This window comes from Thermobia domestica, chromosome 8 (assembly GCF_964235325.1).
Source record: "Thermobia domestica chromosome 8, izTheDome1.hap1.1, whole genome shotgun sequence".
Taxonomy (NCBI): Eukaryota; Metazoa; Arthropoda; class Insecta; order Zygentoma; family Lepismatidae; genus Thermobia; species Thermobia domestica.
In genome coordinates, this window is record NC_137461.1 from 173,257,864 (window position 1) to 173,277,036 (window position 19,173).

At 38.6% G+C, this 19,173-nt stretch overlaps 1 protein-coding gene across 1 annotated transcript in view; it reads right to left on the bottom strand.

Moving 5' to 3' along the window:
* The window catches only part of LOC145693355 (uncharacterized), a 1,690,974-nt gene that overhangs the window by 281,148 nt on the left and 1,390,653 nt on the right, over window positions 1-19,173 (bottom strand). The window contains exon 24 of the mRNA XM_081769282.1: window positions 15,662-15,861. Coding sequence (XP_081625408.1) covers window positions 15,662-15,861 — 200 coding nt within the window. The remainder of the gene's footprint in view (window positions 1-15,661; window positions 15,862-19,173) is intronic.

A 19,173-nucleotide genomic window follows, 5' to 3' on the forward strand; every position in this document is an offset into this window, starting at 1 on the left:
TGAAGCGGGTCATCGCATCAATCGAATCATATGAGTTTGCTTATGGACCACCACTGGATCGAGGATTCGAATCAGTAGTGACCCGGTGATTCGATTGAAACTGGGTAACCCGGAGGATAAAAAAGAAATTTTACTTATTTCCTTGCATTTAAACAGTATTTCTTTCACAGATGACCAGGACTGGAGATGTTATCCCCTGAGCTAAAAAAAAAAAAAAAAAAAAAAAAACACGACGCGAAAATTCCCAGTAAATTAGATTTTCCAGACTGGGTAGATCAGGCTCTGGCTCGGTTTTAACACTGGAACACGCATAAGCATATAAAGTGAGAGAGAGAGAGAGGGGGAGAGGAAGAGAAGGGAAAGATGCAAAGACATGAAATGGAAACGTCAAGAAAGACAGACAGAGGGAGAGAAATCAATACGGATATAAATATGAAACCTACTTATTATCACAGTGTATGGTGAAGAACGCACACACTGTTTACTCGGATTCTCGCCTTGTAAGTTCTCCAACAGCAGATGAATCTTTTTTCAGCAATTATTTTATAAGACGGGGAATTGAATCGAGATTTCCCATTTGGAATTCTAGCAGGATACTAATTCCCCACCGATTGCTCTACCTAAATTTGTTTAACAAATGGCGTAGTGTTTCTTCCTGAGAACGATAACACAAAAGTGTATACTGCAGATCAATGAAATGTTTTGAATGTAATTCCTTTGCCCTGTCCCAACGAACACTCGTAAATCACCGCTATCATGATACAGGTGTTTGCTTCCACGTTTATAAGGACTGCTCATCTAGTATGAGAAGCCGATTCTTCACGATCAATTTGTAAAAAAACAACTTCAACTTATGTTGGTTATCTGTATTAGTTGTTAATCTAGAATGTTACCCCTACTTTATCATGTCATCTAAAACTATAAGCCAAATATTACTAACTTCAGCCCTGATCACTTTCATTGTATAGTTGTGATTATTATTATTATTATTATTATTATTATTATTATTATTATTATTATTATTATTATTATTATTATTATTATACGTGTACTTTTGAACTTGAACAGTGAAATTACTGCATAATATGTTTTTAATTATGTATTTTTTCCTGGATTGTATATTATTTCGTTTATTAGTGGGCGCTAATTTGTCTCCAAGTAGTCGAATTAATGAATTTCGTTGTGCGCTTTGGTGTAAATAATCTTACAGTAAGAAGCCGATTCGTTCCCAAGATCAGGGCTGAAGTTAGTAATATTTGGCTTATAGTTTTAGGTGGCATGATGGTGTAGGAGTAACATACTGTACTTGCGAGTAGTATAGCTATCCAACGTGGGTTCAAATCCTGTTCACGGTAGCTTTTTCTTACAAAGTGATCGTCAAGAATCGACTTCTCATACTAGACGAGCAATCCCCATAAGCATTCCGCCAACGGGCCGCCGTAGACCCATCGACGTGCGAATGGCGGGCAGCTGGCGGACGCCGCCTCCGGACCATCTTCTCGATTACACTAGTTACGCCTTCGTCCCGCCGGCGGAGTATCTGCCATAATCTCGCTGCTCCCCCGCCTTTAGCCGGTACCCAGCCGCTGAAATCCCCCCACGTATTTCCCCATGCGCAAGACGTAATCGGATCTATCGCAAACCAAGGCGGATTACCCCCCAAAATTTATCTTCATGCCGCCTTTAATCATCTACTCTCAATTTTGGCAACAACGTATTGGCACTTGAGCGCTGAAACCTTTGTACCAATACATGGTTAAAATACAATGATTTAACACATTATTTTTCAAGAATCCCATTCCCATCCGGGGCTGGGTGGGCTGTAGAAGGTTTTTTTGTCCGTCGTCCCGGTTAAAGGGTTTTGCCCTTTTTTCGGGTGAGTGCTTCAGATATATAAAAGTTGGATTGAACTTTAATGTGGTCGGTCTAAGAGGTTACATATATTTATTTTTTTTCATTAATTACATATTCATATAGAGGGGTGATTGAAGGGTGCGAAATAACCTATAATGACGTACAAGCATAATATAATGGGAGACCAAGTGTGCAATAGTAATATTGTAGGAAAAAATACATTTATTAGCATGCCGTGCTGAGTTATGACGAATGTAAAACTGGAATGAATATAGTGCAGGGTGCAGTAGGTAGAGAAGTGGATAAAGATGAGTTGCAGTGCTCTGAACGACACATCACATGGATTTGTTAGTACTGACGAATGCAAGTTATCTTCTGTTCTTGGGGCGATTCAGGAACTGATGAAGACAGAGGAATCCCATGTTAATAGGTAGTTACGGTGCATATGATGGTAGATGAATGATGAAAGCTCACGTGGTTCGTAGATGTGAAAGATTTCGGGATCCACTACAGCATCATCCAGTTGCAAATGATAAAGAGTCATGAAGTGCTGTAGGTGACTATCAACGTAAGTTGATGGTGTGTCGTGATCCCAATCGTATCGTAAGATTTCAAGTATAATGGGTTGTTGCTGGTGAATTCGCTTGCAAACGTACCGAGTACGAAGCTGTTCGAGATGATGCAATAAAGGTGGAAAATCAATCAGCTCGTAAAGTAATCGTGTCGGATGCGGTAAGCGGATGCGATGTGCTAGGCGTGGAGCATGACGCTCTAGGAGAGCCAATTTCTGATAGAATTTTGGCGGTGCGGATGTCCAGGCAGTGTGTTCATATGTTAGTGTACTGCGCATAAAGGCCTTATATGTATTAAGGACTGTTAGTGGTTTGAGCCCCCACGTTGTACCGAGTAATCGCTTCAGGAGGTTGAGCAAATTTTGTGCTTGGCGTATGATCTTAGTGAGGTATGGAATTCAAGTAAGTTTGGAGTCAAATATGACACCAAGATAAGTGAGAGTATTTGACGCCAGGACAGGTGTATGATCTACTTGGAGGTTTAATCGACTTGGATTCCTGTATATTCGTGAACGACGTCTACGTGGCAAGAAAACAATAGCCTGAGTTTTCGTAGAATTAATACTTAACCGCCATACATTACACCAGTGAACGAATGCGTCAATTGCCGTTTGCATGGTTTTACTGATGGATTGTACTGTGCGGGCCGTCGTGAAAAAGGCGGTGTCGTCAGCAATCTGAAATATGTTTATGTTGTTTGGAACAACATGGTCGGCAACACACAATAGGTATAGTAGGGGAGACAGTGACGAGCCTTGAGGAACGCCAGATTGGAGGAAAATTGGATGAGAAAGTGTTCCGTTAATAGTGATATATGCTAGCCGCCCTAATAAGAAAGAATGGATGAATCTGATATATGAGGATGGTTGAAAATAGTTATGAAGTTTGTATAGTAAACCAGGGTGCCAGACTTTGTCAAAAGTTTTTTCTAGATCAAAGGCTACCAGACAAGAAGGAAAACCTGTATTGTATTGATTGTAAACAGCCGTAGATAGTCGTAATAACTGATCCAGCGTACTAAATTGAGGTCGAAAACCGGCTTGAATAGGAAGTAGGTTATGAGTTGCAGGATGAGCGTTCATGCGGCGGACTAGAATGCGTTCCAATATTTTGTAAAGGCAACTGGTGAGGTGAATAGGGTGATAAGACTGTACGTCAGATGGAGGTTTTTTAGGTTTGGGAAATAGAAGAACTTTTGAGTATTTCCAGTCGATTGGAAAAAGTCCAGTGCGCAGGATGAAACTATATATAGTGCTGAGAAAAAGTAGAAAAGCAGGTGATGCTTGTCTGATGAGAACATAGGTAACAGAATCAAAGCCAGGGGCAGTGTTCCTTTTACGGAGCAATGTTTGGCGAATATCATCTGGTTGAATCGGAGTGGTAAGTTGATTATTGAATTCGAAAGAGTGGTTGGTAGATGGGCACAGAGAAGCAGAGGTTGGATCTGTACGTCGGTTTATTGAATTTTGTAGGCGCTGCGGTATATGCCAACCTGCGAGAGGTGTAAAAATATCTTGAAAAAATGAAGCAAACGTATTAGCTTTGTCCATATCAGTAAGGACTGCCTGATTATTCTGGACAATGGGGTATGGTGTGTGGGATATTGTCTCGGTGAGTTGATGGAATTTGCGCCAACACTTACTGGGGTGTGATTCACTTGCAAGTGTGTTGCAAGTTTAAATCCAATGGCGTTTCTTATATGCAACAATATAATTGTGCGTAATTCTAAGGTATTGTCGATGAAGTCGAAGCGCTTCAAGATTACCCGTAGCGAGATACTCACGATGTGCTCGACGAGAAGCAGATATGAAAGGTAAATAGTGCTGAGGCAATTTTGGTTTATGTAATTGTATTTCTGTTGTTGGAATGGAACGGCGTGCTGCATCTTGAATAGATTCAGTAAGCGCAGCTATTGTGTTATCAAGATCATATTGTGTAGTAGGCATGAGTAGGGTTTTAGTAGCATTGTCCAGATCGGTGCGATATTGTTCCCAATTAGCTCGCTTGTAACAGAATACTTTCTGAGGAGGTAGCTTAGGTTGAGAGTGAGGAGAGCAGTAAAGTGCAAGTTTTTTAGGCACATGATCGCTAGCAATGGAATCAAGCACATTAGGGATGGTATCGAGACGAGACGAGACGAGACTTTGTACAGTCTCGGTTGATAAGTGGCGGTCTCGGTCTCGATCTCGTCTCGAGTCAAAAATCGCCGTCCCGGTCTCGGTCTCGTCTCGGTCAACAGATGCTTGTCTCGATCTCGGTCTCGGTCTCGAAGGCCAAGTCTCGGTCTCGTCTCGAAAGTCTCGAAATAAATAGTATGAAATTAAAATTGTGAGAGTATTATTGTCGTACAGTCTGTCGTTTCCGGTTCTTACTTTTTGCCTTCATTTTTGACAGAATTGTGGTATGATGTACTTCTTCGTAGCTAATGTTATCCATGCGTGTGTCCCGGGTTCAATCATCAGTGGGTATAACATACCTGGGATAAAACACTAATAGTAACCCATATTTCACTTTCAGCAATATGCTTTGTCTCAAATAGCTTCAGTACTGCCTATACAATTAAACTCTATTAAATTAACTCCAGTACTATACAATAGTTTATTTACTTCCTTTGAATCAGAATTGTTCGATACCTCATAACGGATAACGCAACACATAGCAGCACAAATGTATTTAATCGTACCGAAATTGAAATTTTACAATTTCTCAGTTATTATCCAAAACACTCTGCTTTGATCGTCATTTTAAAAACAGTATATGACGTTCATTATCTTAACAAATAGAGTAAATTATTACTACAATATATTTTGTTTCAAATTGATCAATTGCTTTATTACCATTTCACATCTCAGTGTTTAATTGACACTTTAAAACGGGCATTTCCTTAACCTTATAGTGGGAGCTACGACACTTATCTTTGCTATCTGTGGTCTCGGTTGGATCACCAAACAAGTTAGATTCAAAGTCTTATGTTTCGTATTGTTCGCGTCTCACTTTAAGTACATTCTGTTTCTTACACAAGTTTATAAGGTCGTAATGTATTATAGAAGCATATATCCAGTGCCGTAACATATTCTTGAGTTCTCCTGAGCTTATTCCTGAGTTCTCAGCGGTGCATGGGGCCGCAGTGGCTCAGTGGTAGAGCACTCACCTCTGGTGCTTGGGCTCCCGGGTTCGATCCCAATCCCCGTCAAGTGAACTTTGTGGTGGACAAACACCGTGTGCGTGGGTTTCCTCGGGGTTCTCCCGTTCCCTCCCACTTTCTTCATTCCACCATTTCAATCTTTACTCATCATTACCGTCTCCTTTATCCTAACCGGCATAATCGTGGGACGTAAAACTCAAAGATTTCATTTCATTTTTCTCAACGGTGCATGTGATCTTTATTCGAGAAAACTAATTATGCGTTCATTACGCTGAAATTTGCGAAACATGGACATACATATTATGTAAGTATATAGGTAATTCGAGCTATATGTATCTATTTTCTCTGTCCCGGCAAAACAAGTGATTCTTAACTTTCTAGTTGTCTTTAGTATTAATTTTCGTAGTTTTGCTGCAATATGAAGGATCAAATTTGTTTTTCGCTGTACGAATTTCGTTAAATTTTGGGTCTGTTTTTACCCTACCTAGTAAAAGTTATATATATACATGAACTTTAGAGGTAGACCATGCTAAGTCATTTTTTGGTCGAAATTGAGTTAAGAATACTTTTTTTAATAGACTATGTTCTTTCTAGTGGCGTAACAATGTAAGTCTAAAATCATCCTATTACTTTGTAACTACTTAGTATAGTTTGAAAATAGTACTATAGCTCTTACTTAAGGAACTGCTTTTTTGATTCTCTTGTAAAATTATGAAATTATGACTTGGTTTAGTTTACCTCTGAGGTCCAGATATAATAAAATCATAGCCATACTCATAATCAACCATTGTCAATCCACTGCTGGATGAAGGTCTTTCCAAGTATTCTCCACAACTATCTATCTTGAGCAATTCTTATTCAGGTTACTCCCCAGTTGTTCTTGATCTCGTCAAACCTTCTTGTATAAGGACGTTTCCTAGGCTGTTTTTATCTCGTGGTATCCTGTGTAGAATTGTTTTTGTTCATCGATCATAATTTCTTGCAATATGTCCAGCACATTTTCCAGCCCATGTTAAAAATTATTCAATTAGTACCAGTCATTAGTTGCCAAATAATTCATTTCTACTGTATATATTTGGCCTACAAATAGTTCAAATCCGCTACTTTTGGAGCACAGACACGCTACTTTTTGATCTCCGAATCTGGCAACACTGACTCAATGATTTAAATCAACACAATGTGAGGACCTCCATTTGGTCTAGCGGCTAGCACACTTGACTTCTGTTCGCGTAGTCCCGAATTCGATTTCCGGTGGGGTACAGTTGAACGACCGAAATGGTTCGGTTTCCATTATCATCATTAGTTCCACGTCTCCTTTAGACGCCCTAGCATAATCACGGGACGTTAAACTAAAACAAACTAAACCAAAAATCAACAAAATGTGTATTACTAACTGTAAGTCGAATAATTGCATATAGCTAATGGTATGGATCGAGTTTAAGGTGGTCGGTGGTCAAACTAAAACAAGGGAAATGTAACTAGGGTGTATTTAGAACTTTTAATTAAGCATGGTTTTGTGTACATCAGGCCTAAGACTTAGGAGAACAACTACTGTTACTGAAAAGTTATCAGTCACATTTAATTTCAGTTACAATTTGCATTTACATGTATTGCTGGAACGAAAACTTTGACATTAACATTATAAATAGCCCAAAGACTATGAAAAACGTCGTCTTTTGAAACCATTCTTGAACCATAAAGCAAATTACGTGTTATTAAAATATTCTGCAGCTTAGTTACGTTGTTTGCACTGTATTTAGAATAATATTTAGCAATTTATTTAAGTGGCAACACTGTTTAAAATAATGGAACTGCAACTTGTTTTAATTAAAACAACCAAAAACTATTGTTGTAATGTTATAGAAGCAAACTAAAACAATAATCATTATAAAAACTTAACACAAATGCGTTATTTTAAGCAATAAAACAATCACTATCCATGTGTTTGGTACCTCTGAAGCGGTTTGAAATAACAATTCTTGTAAATGACATTATGATCAAAACCTTTTGGAAGCATCTACATGATGAGACGTGATATGTTAGAAGTAAAAACTTTAGAAAAAGTTAAACTTTTCATTTCTTGTAACTTTGTTCCTTCATTCATTCGAAATACATTATACCATGATCATAGTATTTGACGCTAAGATACAAAAGATGCGCATTGCACTGTGTATGCTATTTGAGTTATTAGAGATCTCCAAAATGTTGATGTTAGTGATACTGTATTGTCCTTTGTTACACTGAATAATATATGTGGTATTGTGGTTTTATTTAATATCTAAATTAGAAATAGGTAATACCTTACATAGTGCAATTTGAGAAAATATAACTTTATTTTACGTTGGTAACACTGCTTGTTTATATATAGGCGCGAATCCAAGGGAAGGGCTAGGGGCTATATCCCCCCTTAACGTTCAGGTATACACTGAATAAAATGAGCTTCAATCCTGCTTTACACTGGATAAAGAGGCAAAGTATGGTTTAGCCCCTCCCTTGATCATATCCTGGATCCGCGCCTTTATATATATAAATAATAAAACTCAAATAGGAAATACTATGGGGCAAATCGAATGGTGATTGCATGGTGTCCCCCAGGGCCGCTCTTCAAGGGCGCCCGGAGCCCAACTTTAAATTTTTAAATGGAAACATGGGGCGAGTGACACCTCGTTCGATAGATCTTTAAAAACTGAAAAGGAATGTGGCAATTTTTTTTTTTTAAATATCGGTCACCGTTTTCAAAATGGCAGCCAAGATAATTATGTAACCTGTATCAGTTAATTGTCCAGTAGCACTAATATGAAAACGGTTGAACATAAATGAACCAAACAAAAGTTCAAATAGGAAAGCCATGGGGTCACATCGAATGGTGTTGTCGCGGTGTCCCCAAGGGCCCCCCTTCATGGGGCCCAGGGCCCAACTTTAACATTTTAAATGGAAACATGGGGCAAGTAATACCACGTTCGATAGACCTTCAAACACCAAAACAGAGTTGTGACAATGAACAGAGCAAAAAGTGAAACAGGAAAATGACATAAAACACGTCAGATGATGTCGTGGTGACCCCCAGGACCGCCTTTCATGGGGGCCCAGGGCCCAATTTCAAAATTGTAAATGGAAAAAACATAGGTCAAGTGATATCTCGTTTGATAGATCTTGAAAACTAAAAAGTGTTGTGGTAAAAGATTTTTCATATCGGTTACCGTATTCAAAATGGTAGCCAAGACATGGTGCCTGTATTAGATAAAACGTCCAGTACCTCTAATATGAAAACAGTTGGAGATAAATGAACAGGATAAAACTCGTAGGAGATTGCAGAAAGTATTTATCATTCCAACGGAGAAAAAGATTATTAAAGTATAAGTGAGATAATGCTAAAGAGGAAATCTAATTCTTAGAAAATTATATTTCCGATCTCCCTCCGTGAGTGAAGCGGAAATGAATGGTAAAATCTCAAATGAGAGCCCCACTTTTACTTGGAATAGGTATGGTTTGTCTGAAACACATTGGTGTATAAGTGACTGGTACTGTAATGAAGTAATGAACCAATATTGTGCAGACGACTTTTGAGCAAAACCACATTTGTACACGTTGTTCTAAAATTGCATTGTTCGGCAAATTGGTTTCGCATTTCAGTTGATTCATTTTTGCACAAATCATTGCCTGCAATCAAAATGGAAAGTAATATTTAACAAGAACCTATCTTTTTACCTATCTTTTTTTAAAGACACCTATCTGTTATAAAATCACATTTCAGATAATTTTGTTGTGTAGATACAATTTGCAAAAAGTAAGGTTCTCATTTGCAATTTCACTGTTTCTTCCCGTCCCGCTTCACCCACTTACGGAGGACGTTGGAACGATGATTTTCTAGCAACTAGATTTCTTCCTTTGCATTCTGGCACTTTTACTCTAGGCATCTTCTCCGTTGCAACATTTTCGAGTCCTTGAATGATAAATACCCTCTGTGATTCCTATAGGAGTTTTATTGTGTTCATCCGTTATTATATTCAACCGTTTTCATATTAGTGGTACTGGACGTTTTGTCTGATACAGGCACAGGCACCATGTCTTGGCGGCCATTTTGAAAACGGTGACCCATATGAACAATCTTTTGCCAAAACGCTGTTTAGTGTATGAAGATCTATCGAACGAGGTATCACTTGACCCATATTTTCGTTTAAAATTTCTAAGTTGGGCCTGGGCCCCCATGAAAGCCCGCCCCGGGGGGTTCCGCGACATCATCATTCGATTTGCCTCGTGGATTTAATATTTGAATTTTTGTTTGGTTCATTTGTGTTCAACCGTTTTCATATTAGTGCTACTGGACCTTTATCTGATGCAGGTATATCTTGGGGGCTATTTTGAATACGGTGACCGATATGAAAAATCTTTTGCCACATCGCTTTTTAGTTTTTAAAGACCTATAGAACGAGGTGTCACTTGACCCGTGTTTCCATTTAAGATTTTAAAGTTGGGCCCCGGGCCTCCTTGAAGAACGGCCCTGGGGGGCACCATGACATAGCCGTTCGATTTGCCCCATGGTATTTCTTATTTTAGTTTTTGTTCAGTTCATTTATGTTCAACCGTTTTCGAGATATTTCAGTGAAAAGATTCAAATGGGCCACCCTATATATATATATATATATATATATATATAGAGAGAGAGAGAGAGAGAGAGAGAGATTTTGTTCCGGGAGGGGCTTGAGCTCGATACCTACTCCCTAAATACGCCACTGTGCAGGTACATCAGTCAATCGTTCTTATATTATCTCATACAGCAACGAAACAAATTTTGAGTAAAGGCAAAATAACTATCAATATTCGAGACGAGACCGAGACTTTAGAGACTGACCATGGTCTCGTCTCGATTTATAGAGGTCTGTCTCGATCTCGGTCTCGTCTCGGTATGTAAAAGTCCGTCTCGATCTCGGTCTCGCCTCGGTATATAAAAGTCCGTCTCGGTCTCGGTCTCGTCTCGATAATTCGAGACGATACCGAAACTAGTCTCGGTCTCGGTTCCATCCCTAAAGCACATCGATTTGTATACTCTGAGAGAGATGTTGATGTGATTACAACATCAGGAGTAGTATTGCTGACGGGGCGTGTAGGCTTCGGTAACACATGGAACTCTGCAACTGTTTCAGTGTGAAGAAAGTCTAACAAGTTAGGTTGTCCCGCTGTGACTGACTATGAATGTTTAGATCTGCCATGATAATGTAGTGCCGAAAGGTAGAATCGATGTATCGGAAGAAGTCGTAGTTGATTGGTTTGCCGGACGAAAATATATTGTGACGAAGGTGACAGTGCGGCCTCGAAAATAAATAGTCGTGACATTATGCTCAGGAAGGTGGAGTGTGAGCGGAAGTGGAACCGTGACTGCTCTATAAGGAAGGCGTTGGCTAACACCTATAGCTGTACCTCCGTAGACTCTTGGACCAGATGGAGCATCATGTCGGAGTAAGTGATATTTCGGAAAGTAACAGTTCAGATGTGGTGCGAGGTACGTTTCGTTAAGTGCAAAGGCTGCAATTTGTTCTTCTTAAAGAAGTTGTGTAAAGAGCACATGATGTGTTAAGACTGATCGAATGTTAAGAAAAATAAGTTATAAGCCATAATGATACGTATTTTACTACCGTATATAGAAGTACCCATATTAAACGTAGACTTCGAGTGGTTGAATTTGAAAGTGAACTATAGGTCCGGAATATGTAGCATGAAGTTGTAAGTTAAACTGTAATTTGGCTCATACATGATCTGATTGAGGATATGATTGCGATCAAAAGGATGGATATTTTGTAGAGAAATATTAAGAAAGCGTAATAGGTCTTCAACAGTTATTGGATGGCGCAGCGAATTTGCTGGCGGTGTTGGAATGTCAACGCCAATGCCAACCTTGAAACGACGCCGATATATATATGCACCGTGGAGAAGAAGTTGGTCGATCAGTTGTTGTTGTCAGTAAGAACGCGGACTATGTGTTGGACCCTGGTTATTCTTGATACGTATACAACGCTTGACAGATAGTCATTCTTGATGTAATTCGGAGTAAATTTCCTCATCAGTGAATTCAGGTTCCACGCCTCGTATGACAACTGATAACATTGGAGGACGCCGTGGTGGAGGTGGTGTTTTTCGTCCGCTGGAACTTAAAGTTGATATTTTTGCTTTCCACCCAAAAATTTCGAAAGTAACCTCGTTGCGGACATGTGTAGCGAAGTTATGATTTGTCGATTTCAGGATGATACCCCGGCGCGTATTGATGATTTCTCGTATTTCTGGACGAGGAACATACTTTACTAGTTGTTGAAAGACAGCGCGTACTGTGTCGTATTTTGGATCGTAATCAGTTAATAGGAAGTTATAAATTGTTTCTTGGTGTAATGTTGATTGATTTCCAGTGGAAGTGGATGCCCAATCCATATTGGTGCTGACAGTAGCAGCAGAATGATCTGCCGTTGTTTCTTCGGATCTAATGTTTGGTCGCCGTCAGAAAGAGATCTGGATCGAGTTCGTTGTCCGGTAGTTACACAGTTCGCATAAGTGGTAGGAACAGTGGTGGGAGTTTGTACTAGCCGTGTAGTGCCCGTAACAATACGCGGTTGCGTTTTTTGGCCACCATGTGGGCCAATGTTCAATGGAGTCGTTTGAACAAGATTCGATGGTCCGGAAGCATTGCCAGAGTCCGCCATAGGAATGAGAAGTTCTAGGGCCAAAGCCGAAGCACTAATATAAATCGTTATCCTGTGGAGGTGCCAAAGTCGTCAACTAGTTTCGGTGATATAGACCTCCGAAAAGAAGAATATCAAAAAACAAATCGTTAACCCAAGAGAATAGCAAGTTCGTCAACAGTAAAAAATCAATTAGGTGTGTTAGCCTCCGCGGAGGCTTAAAACCAATTCGACGGTTGTTTCCTTAATCCTCAGAGAGGTAAGTAATCCAACCGTATTTACGAAGTTCGCGATTCAACCAATGGGGATGGAAACACTAGGGACTCGCCTATTTTTCTCCTCTAGCTACGGATACCCTATTTTTTAAACCTGGTTAGAGCTCCAGGTGGCCAGTTCCGCTGTAGAAGGCAATACCTTCCAAGCATATCTGAAGTATCTCGTAATTGTGAGAATTGTAATTTTGGAGTTGGTTGTTTGCAATGAGCAAAGCTTTAGGCAGTATATTTGACATTTTGCCAAGTAACAAATAACGTAACATGTTCTGCTGTAACCGTTCACGAAAATAGTTTTGCAAGCCAACGAACTGTCTGACAGTAGTTACATGAGTACAGTGCTGCCATCTGTTGATCTTATATCCTAGGTCAACAGACGTTACCGAGATCTCTTCTGTACATATGAAAACCAGAACAAATGACGTTCACCACGCGAAGAGTGAAGAATTGTGGGTAATGCAAAGCCGATGCGTTCCCGCCACACGACCGTAAGCAGGGACAACCGCCACTATCAGCCTATGGTCCGAAGGCTACGGCCGTCACAGTACCGCGTTCGCGGGTATCCCGACAAAACCATTATCGGTCCGCCAGTGGTTGCAGTTACTCAACCGACTCGATGTCCCGTCTCGTTCCCGCTCGAAATTCGCTTATATACCACCATAGTAGCGATCGGCCCGACGATGTGCAGCGAACAATTGCTCATGGGGATCCTTAAAAATGTGGAAGCAAACACCTGTATCATGATAGAGGCGATTTACGAATATACTTGGGAAGGACAAGGGAATTACATTCGAAACACTTCATTGATCTGCAGTATACACTTTTGGTGTTATCGTTCTCAGGAAGAAACACTACATCATTTGTTTAACATACTTTGGATAGAGCAATCGGTGAAGTACTGGTATCGTGCTTGACTCCAAAGGGAAATCTCGTGTCGATTCTCCGTCAGGTAGTATCTCTTTTTCGTATAAAATAATAGCTGCAAAAAGGGATTCACCTGCGGTAGGAGAAATTACCAGGCGTCACTGGCGAGAATCCGACTAAATAGTGTGTGCGTTCTTCATCATACACTGTGATAATAAGTAGGTTTCATATTTATATTCGTATTTCTGTGTGTGTGTGTGTTCTTTTTTCTTCACGCTTTCCTATCATGTATTTGTATCTTTCTCTTCTCTACCACCATCTCTCTCTCTCTCTCTCTCTCTCTCTCTCTCACACACACACACACTTTATATGCATGTGCGTGTTTCAGAGTTAAAACGAAGCCAGAACCTGATCGACCCACTCTGGAGGACTTAATTAACTGGGAATTTCGGTTTCGTGTTTTTCGTGGTCTGCGGGTAACATCTCCAGTCCTGGTCATCTTTGAAAGAAATACTGTTTAGAATCTTTTTTATCCTCCGGGTTACCGAGTCTCAATCGATTCTCCGGTCACTACGGGTTCGTATCCTCGACCCAGCTAACTCATATCACTGGATTGACGCGATGACCCGTTTCAGCTCTAACGTGTTCATTCTATCTGTGCGAATTACAACGTTATATCCGCAATAAATGAAATCGAGAAAGGATGTTCGGAACAGGTAAATCTTCGAAGATGACTAACAAATAGCTCCTTTTTTTGGTTATTTCAAAACAAGATTTTTATTTATATTAGTTTGACACAAAATTTGTATCCATCCTATAATTCAATGTGTTTTACTCACTTTTGAAATGTGAAACTTGCAGTCTGTTACATCTATAAGGAACATCCAATTTTCCTTTTGAACATTTGTAAGTTTTCATTCTGATACAGTTAAGACTTTTAATATAGACAGTTACTGATACAAATTTTGTAATAAAATAGTACTCATTCAATTTTTTCTACTTTTCTTTGTTTTCGTTTCTTTCTATTTTTCTTTTTTTCTTTGTTCAGTTTGCATTACTAGTCTGGAATGGAAAATTTGACTTAGGTTATCTTCTGGGTTTATTAGAATGTATTTCTGATCAGCACGTCCAATGAACACTACCGAAGTTTCAACCAAACCACACGGAAAGTATGTGTACTAAACATTTGACATTGTCCTAGATGTGTCTCGGACATCTACATTTCCACTAGAAATTGAGTTTTTTTTTTTTGTTTTGAACAACAAGTTTGCTATTTATTTTAAAAACAGACTTAATGAATATTTCAAGCATCCTTTATACTATATTCGAATAGCTCTGAAAAATATTTAAAAAAAACAAACGTTATTCCTATATTACTGTTGGATTTCTGGAAACAGAAGTTTATAATCTTACATTCTCTTCTTACTAGGTTTAAATTCTACATTTTTATCTGCTCTCCCTTTTCTTTTTCTTCTTCTCGCCCTTTCTCTCTCTCTCTCTCTCTCTCTCTCTCTCTCTCTCTCTCTCTCTCTGTGTGTGTGTGTGAATGTCTCACTTCTGAACCTCTGTGTAACATACATCCATTGGTTTCAATTTTTCATTGTGTTTGTTTAAATTTCTCCCTACATCAACTTATGAATCTTGTTTCGTCTCGGTTTTATTCTTTCATTTTATCGATACTAATACACGTATATTTTGAAATTAGAACTGCGCTCATGTTGTTTGCTGATTTTAGTATGGGGAGAGGAAATGAGGAGAGAGAGAGGGGGTCTCTTTACCAGACACGATTATGGAATGAGAAGGTGTATATTGGGAGGCCTAGTTGCACGGCGTTAGCTGTTGCAATTTTTTTTTATGTGGAGTGTAGAGTAGATGTTAATAAGGAAGTAAACATCCTAAGTGAATTAGAATACCACTTCTTGTGAGAAAGTAAAGTTAAAATGTGCCAGGTATGGCCAGATAAAAGAGGGCATTATTATTCGTACTCAGAAGATGGTGTTGGGATTGCCAAATACACATAACGTCATGAGGATACTTGAAAGAAACAGGTAGCGAACTCCGGTTTATAAAGCTTGCATTGACGGCAAGAGGAGGAAAAGTACTGACTACATATCACCCCAAAGTAATGAGTGCCACAATTCAATAGGAGACCGCAACAGTTGTTGTATCAGAAGTTTAGTTTAGTTTTAAGTATTGAGATCGTTCACAGTACCTCTTAAGTCCTCTTGATGTTATAATTTTTTTATCATTATTACAAAACAGACTTCACTAACTATGCTATCTTACCTTGATACCAGGTATACCAGGCAGACCTGGATTTCCAGATAACCCCTTTTCTCCTTGAAGTCCACCTAAACCAGGTTCACCTGGTTCTCCTTTACTTCCCGGAGCAAATTGTGAAAATCCCGGCTCTCCAGATTCTCCTTTTGGTCCAACTGGGCCAGGAATGCCCCTTATACCAGGTGGTCCAGTATCTCCAGGTAAACCTAAAACATTTGCAAATCATTAAAAAGTTCCACTGTATTGAGTTGAAAAATTATACATATTCAAAAAACCTCAATTCTGTATACATAAAAGAAATCCATTTTTCACTGATTTACTCATAAATAGATCTTCGTAGTCATTCGGGTTGAAATATTGTTCAAGCGTTTCCCATCAATGCTGTACATAAAGTGTTTTCCGAAATTCGATTCCTAAGACGGGGAGTGGTGTGGAGGAAAGGACTTGAAGCTCTTCTCACCGTTCATTGCATCTCCAAAACTGTTCGGCGTACGAACGTGAAATCGTATATGCCTTTCTTGTAGATTGTGGAAAAGATTTTTTTTTTTTTCGAAATTCCCCTAGAGGAGGAAAGGAAGTTTCGAATCTTATTTTGCCACCAGTTCTCCGAAACTCAACGTAGGAAGGGGATTTTGCCTGAATCACATATTGTGGATAAGATAAGAGTTTCGCGAAATTCGCCTCCCAAGAGAAATTAAACCTTTTGTCGGCGTTCACCAGATTCCCGAAATTTTAGAAGTGCTAACTTAAATTTATTTTACACCTATTCTCTTCAGATTACATACTATGGTCAAGACTGGGGTTTGCTAGATTTATCACGTCAAGGAGTGTTCCGTAACCTTTTTGTATCCGTGGCTCAGTCTAAATTATCCATGACTCAACACGGTGAACCTAAATGCCATTCCTCTCAAACCGTATTATATTTCACTATTAGTAATGACACACACACACAATAATATATATATATATATATATATATATATATATATATATATATATATATATATATATATATATATATATATATATAGATATAGATATACAGTGGTGCCCCCCTTATGTCCATGACGCACCCCCCTCAATTGTCTATCCGTAGGTGCTCTTCCATGAAAAAAAAATCTTTTCGATTAATTTTTACACAACCTCAAGCATATTTATATAGATTTTAACCCCCCAAATATTTCAATGACACATTTTGCGTCATAGCCTCCCCTTGAGAGCACCCCTGATATATATATATATATGGTGTATGTGTGCGTGACTGTGTATTGTAATAACCCAGCTATTTTTACTTATTATTATTATTATTATTATTATTATTATTATTATTATTATTATTATTATTATTATTATTATTATTATTATTATTATTAAGCTACTAGATCGAATCGTAAAATCGAACCGTGCATTTATTCACAATTTATGAACAAGTATTACATTTAATAAGACAGATAAGTGTATTAGAGTAAACATCAACAACGTATGCGAGGTAATTCCCGACACCAAAATAAGAAGGAAAGTTCATATGGACCTATGGGGAAAGGTGCTCAGTTTCACAGCTAGAACTGGTCAAAAGCGTAGAAAAGTTACATTGTGGCACGCGTCATTTTGAACACGAGAAACCATTGACTGGTGGTCCATATCAGTTTAAAGGAAGTCACAAATATGCCATCCAAAAGTGCACTTTTCAATAATGTGCCAGGTGTGCGGAAGAGATTCTCTACAGGCATAACTCCCAGACGCACTTCCAATAGAAGTTGTTAGTATGTTTTTCGTAAAGGTGGTTCCAAAGTAGGCAAAAGGAAATTAATTGCAATTACGACTCTATCAAGTAGAATAAGACACAAATATGAACTACCACATTCCAGAAAACTTTCCGTGTATTGACGCTAATCTATTTCTACAAACTGGATTTATTATTTCAATATATATTTTGGACCTTCCTTACTGAATGTGAAAATTGAAAACTGTTAAACTTTCTGATATTATAGTATCATACATTCGAGAGAACTGTGTCTTCATGCTTAATCCACGCTTCTTGGATGCATAGTTTTGACTACGTGTGCATTCCTCTTTTACGTAATCTTCTTTTCGATGCCATAAGTATTAACATTTCACAATACAAGGTGTTTCTCGAAGATGATTTTTTTCTATATCTGCAGACAAAACGGTCAATGATAGTGATTTAGTCTAGATATTTTACTGCAACTAGTATGGAAAACTTAAATTAAAAGACATATGATAGTAAACAACAAATCTGTTTGTAAGTACTTAACAAACAAATTTAAAAAAAGAGTTGAACGAGTCCGGTGAAAATGGAAGTCGTCCCCTCTTTCGAAGTATATGGGAGAATAATATCTTGATACCACAAGTAATTCTATTTTAACTGGAACAGAATTAAAATTCATGAACAGAGTATGTAATAAAAATACAGTAAAAACAAAAAGCAGCAAAAATAAAGTTGCCTAAACTGTGCTTAATAGTATTAATATAACTATTAATTAATAAATTTGTTAATCCAATGATGAGGCTAATTACGTATTAGATTATCCTAGAAGATGAAAACAAATGAATTTTCGTAAGGCTTAGCAGGGTCAATCCATCTGAAATCGTGCAAAGATGGAAAAAATGGTTGCTCGACCAACTCCGAAAATTATAAAAATTGGAGTGTGATGAATCTTGTGGATGAGATGGTCAATAACATCATTCACGTTGTCGTATCTACAAGTGTTCCTGCATGGCGGCCATTTTTCTTGTCGGTGGAGTGCCATATTTTGCATTTGCAAGCATTTACGAAAACTACAGTTGCTCAGGACGTACGTATCAGACGAAATCCAAACAAAAACGAATGTTTAGAGGAGAGACTGGGGTATACGGAGAACATATACTCTTGCTTGTAAATAAATATGCAGGATTGCAAACCAATAGATGAAATCCCTAGAAAAATACAGAAAATTACGCTTTTAAGGGGACTGTAATTTGGAATGGCAAAAAAAAGGGGGGTTTATAAGTTTTCTGCTAAATACTATTTCATGTAAAGAGTCTGCAGAAATATCCACAGCTATGATACTATTCGCACTATAGATTTATAGGGGTCCGAAGGTTGAAGTTTGTGATTTTGATGCCATGTTTGGGGCGTAATATCCTAGAACGGCAAAGTGCTAAAAATTACTGCTTATGCCAGAAAGTAATTCTGTATGTGAATAAACTATTGCAAGAAAAGTCATGACTGATATTACATGGAGAAAAAAGTGAGAACATGGTAAACATGCGAAGAAAGCACGAGCGTGACGATGGTCGTAGCCCGAAAAAATTTAAATGCTTTGATGTTTCGTGCTAGATCTCAAAAACTATGTATAGTTTAGGATTTAGGCCCGCTTTTGTTTGTGTTCAGTTGTGCAAAAGTCTGTGAGTGGCGTTTGTTCCATTTTTCTAGCTCCATGATCATTTCCACGTCTATATGGTAAAGGGGTCAGCCTTCTTGCACCCACGACACCCATTGTCGAACTCGACCACGC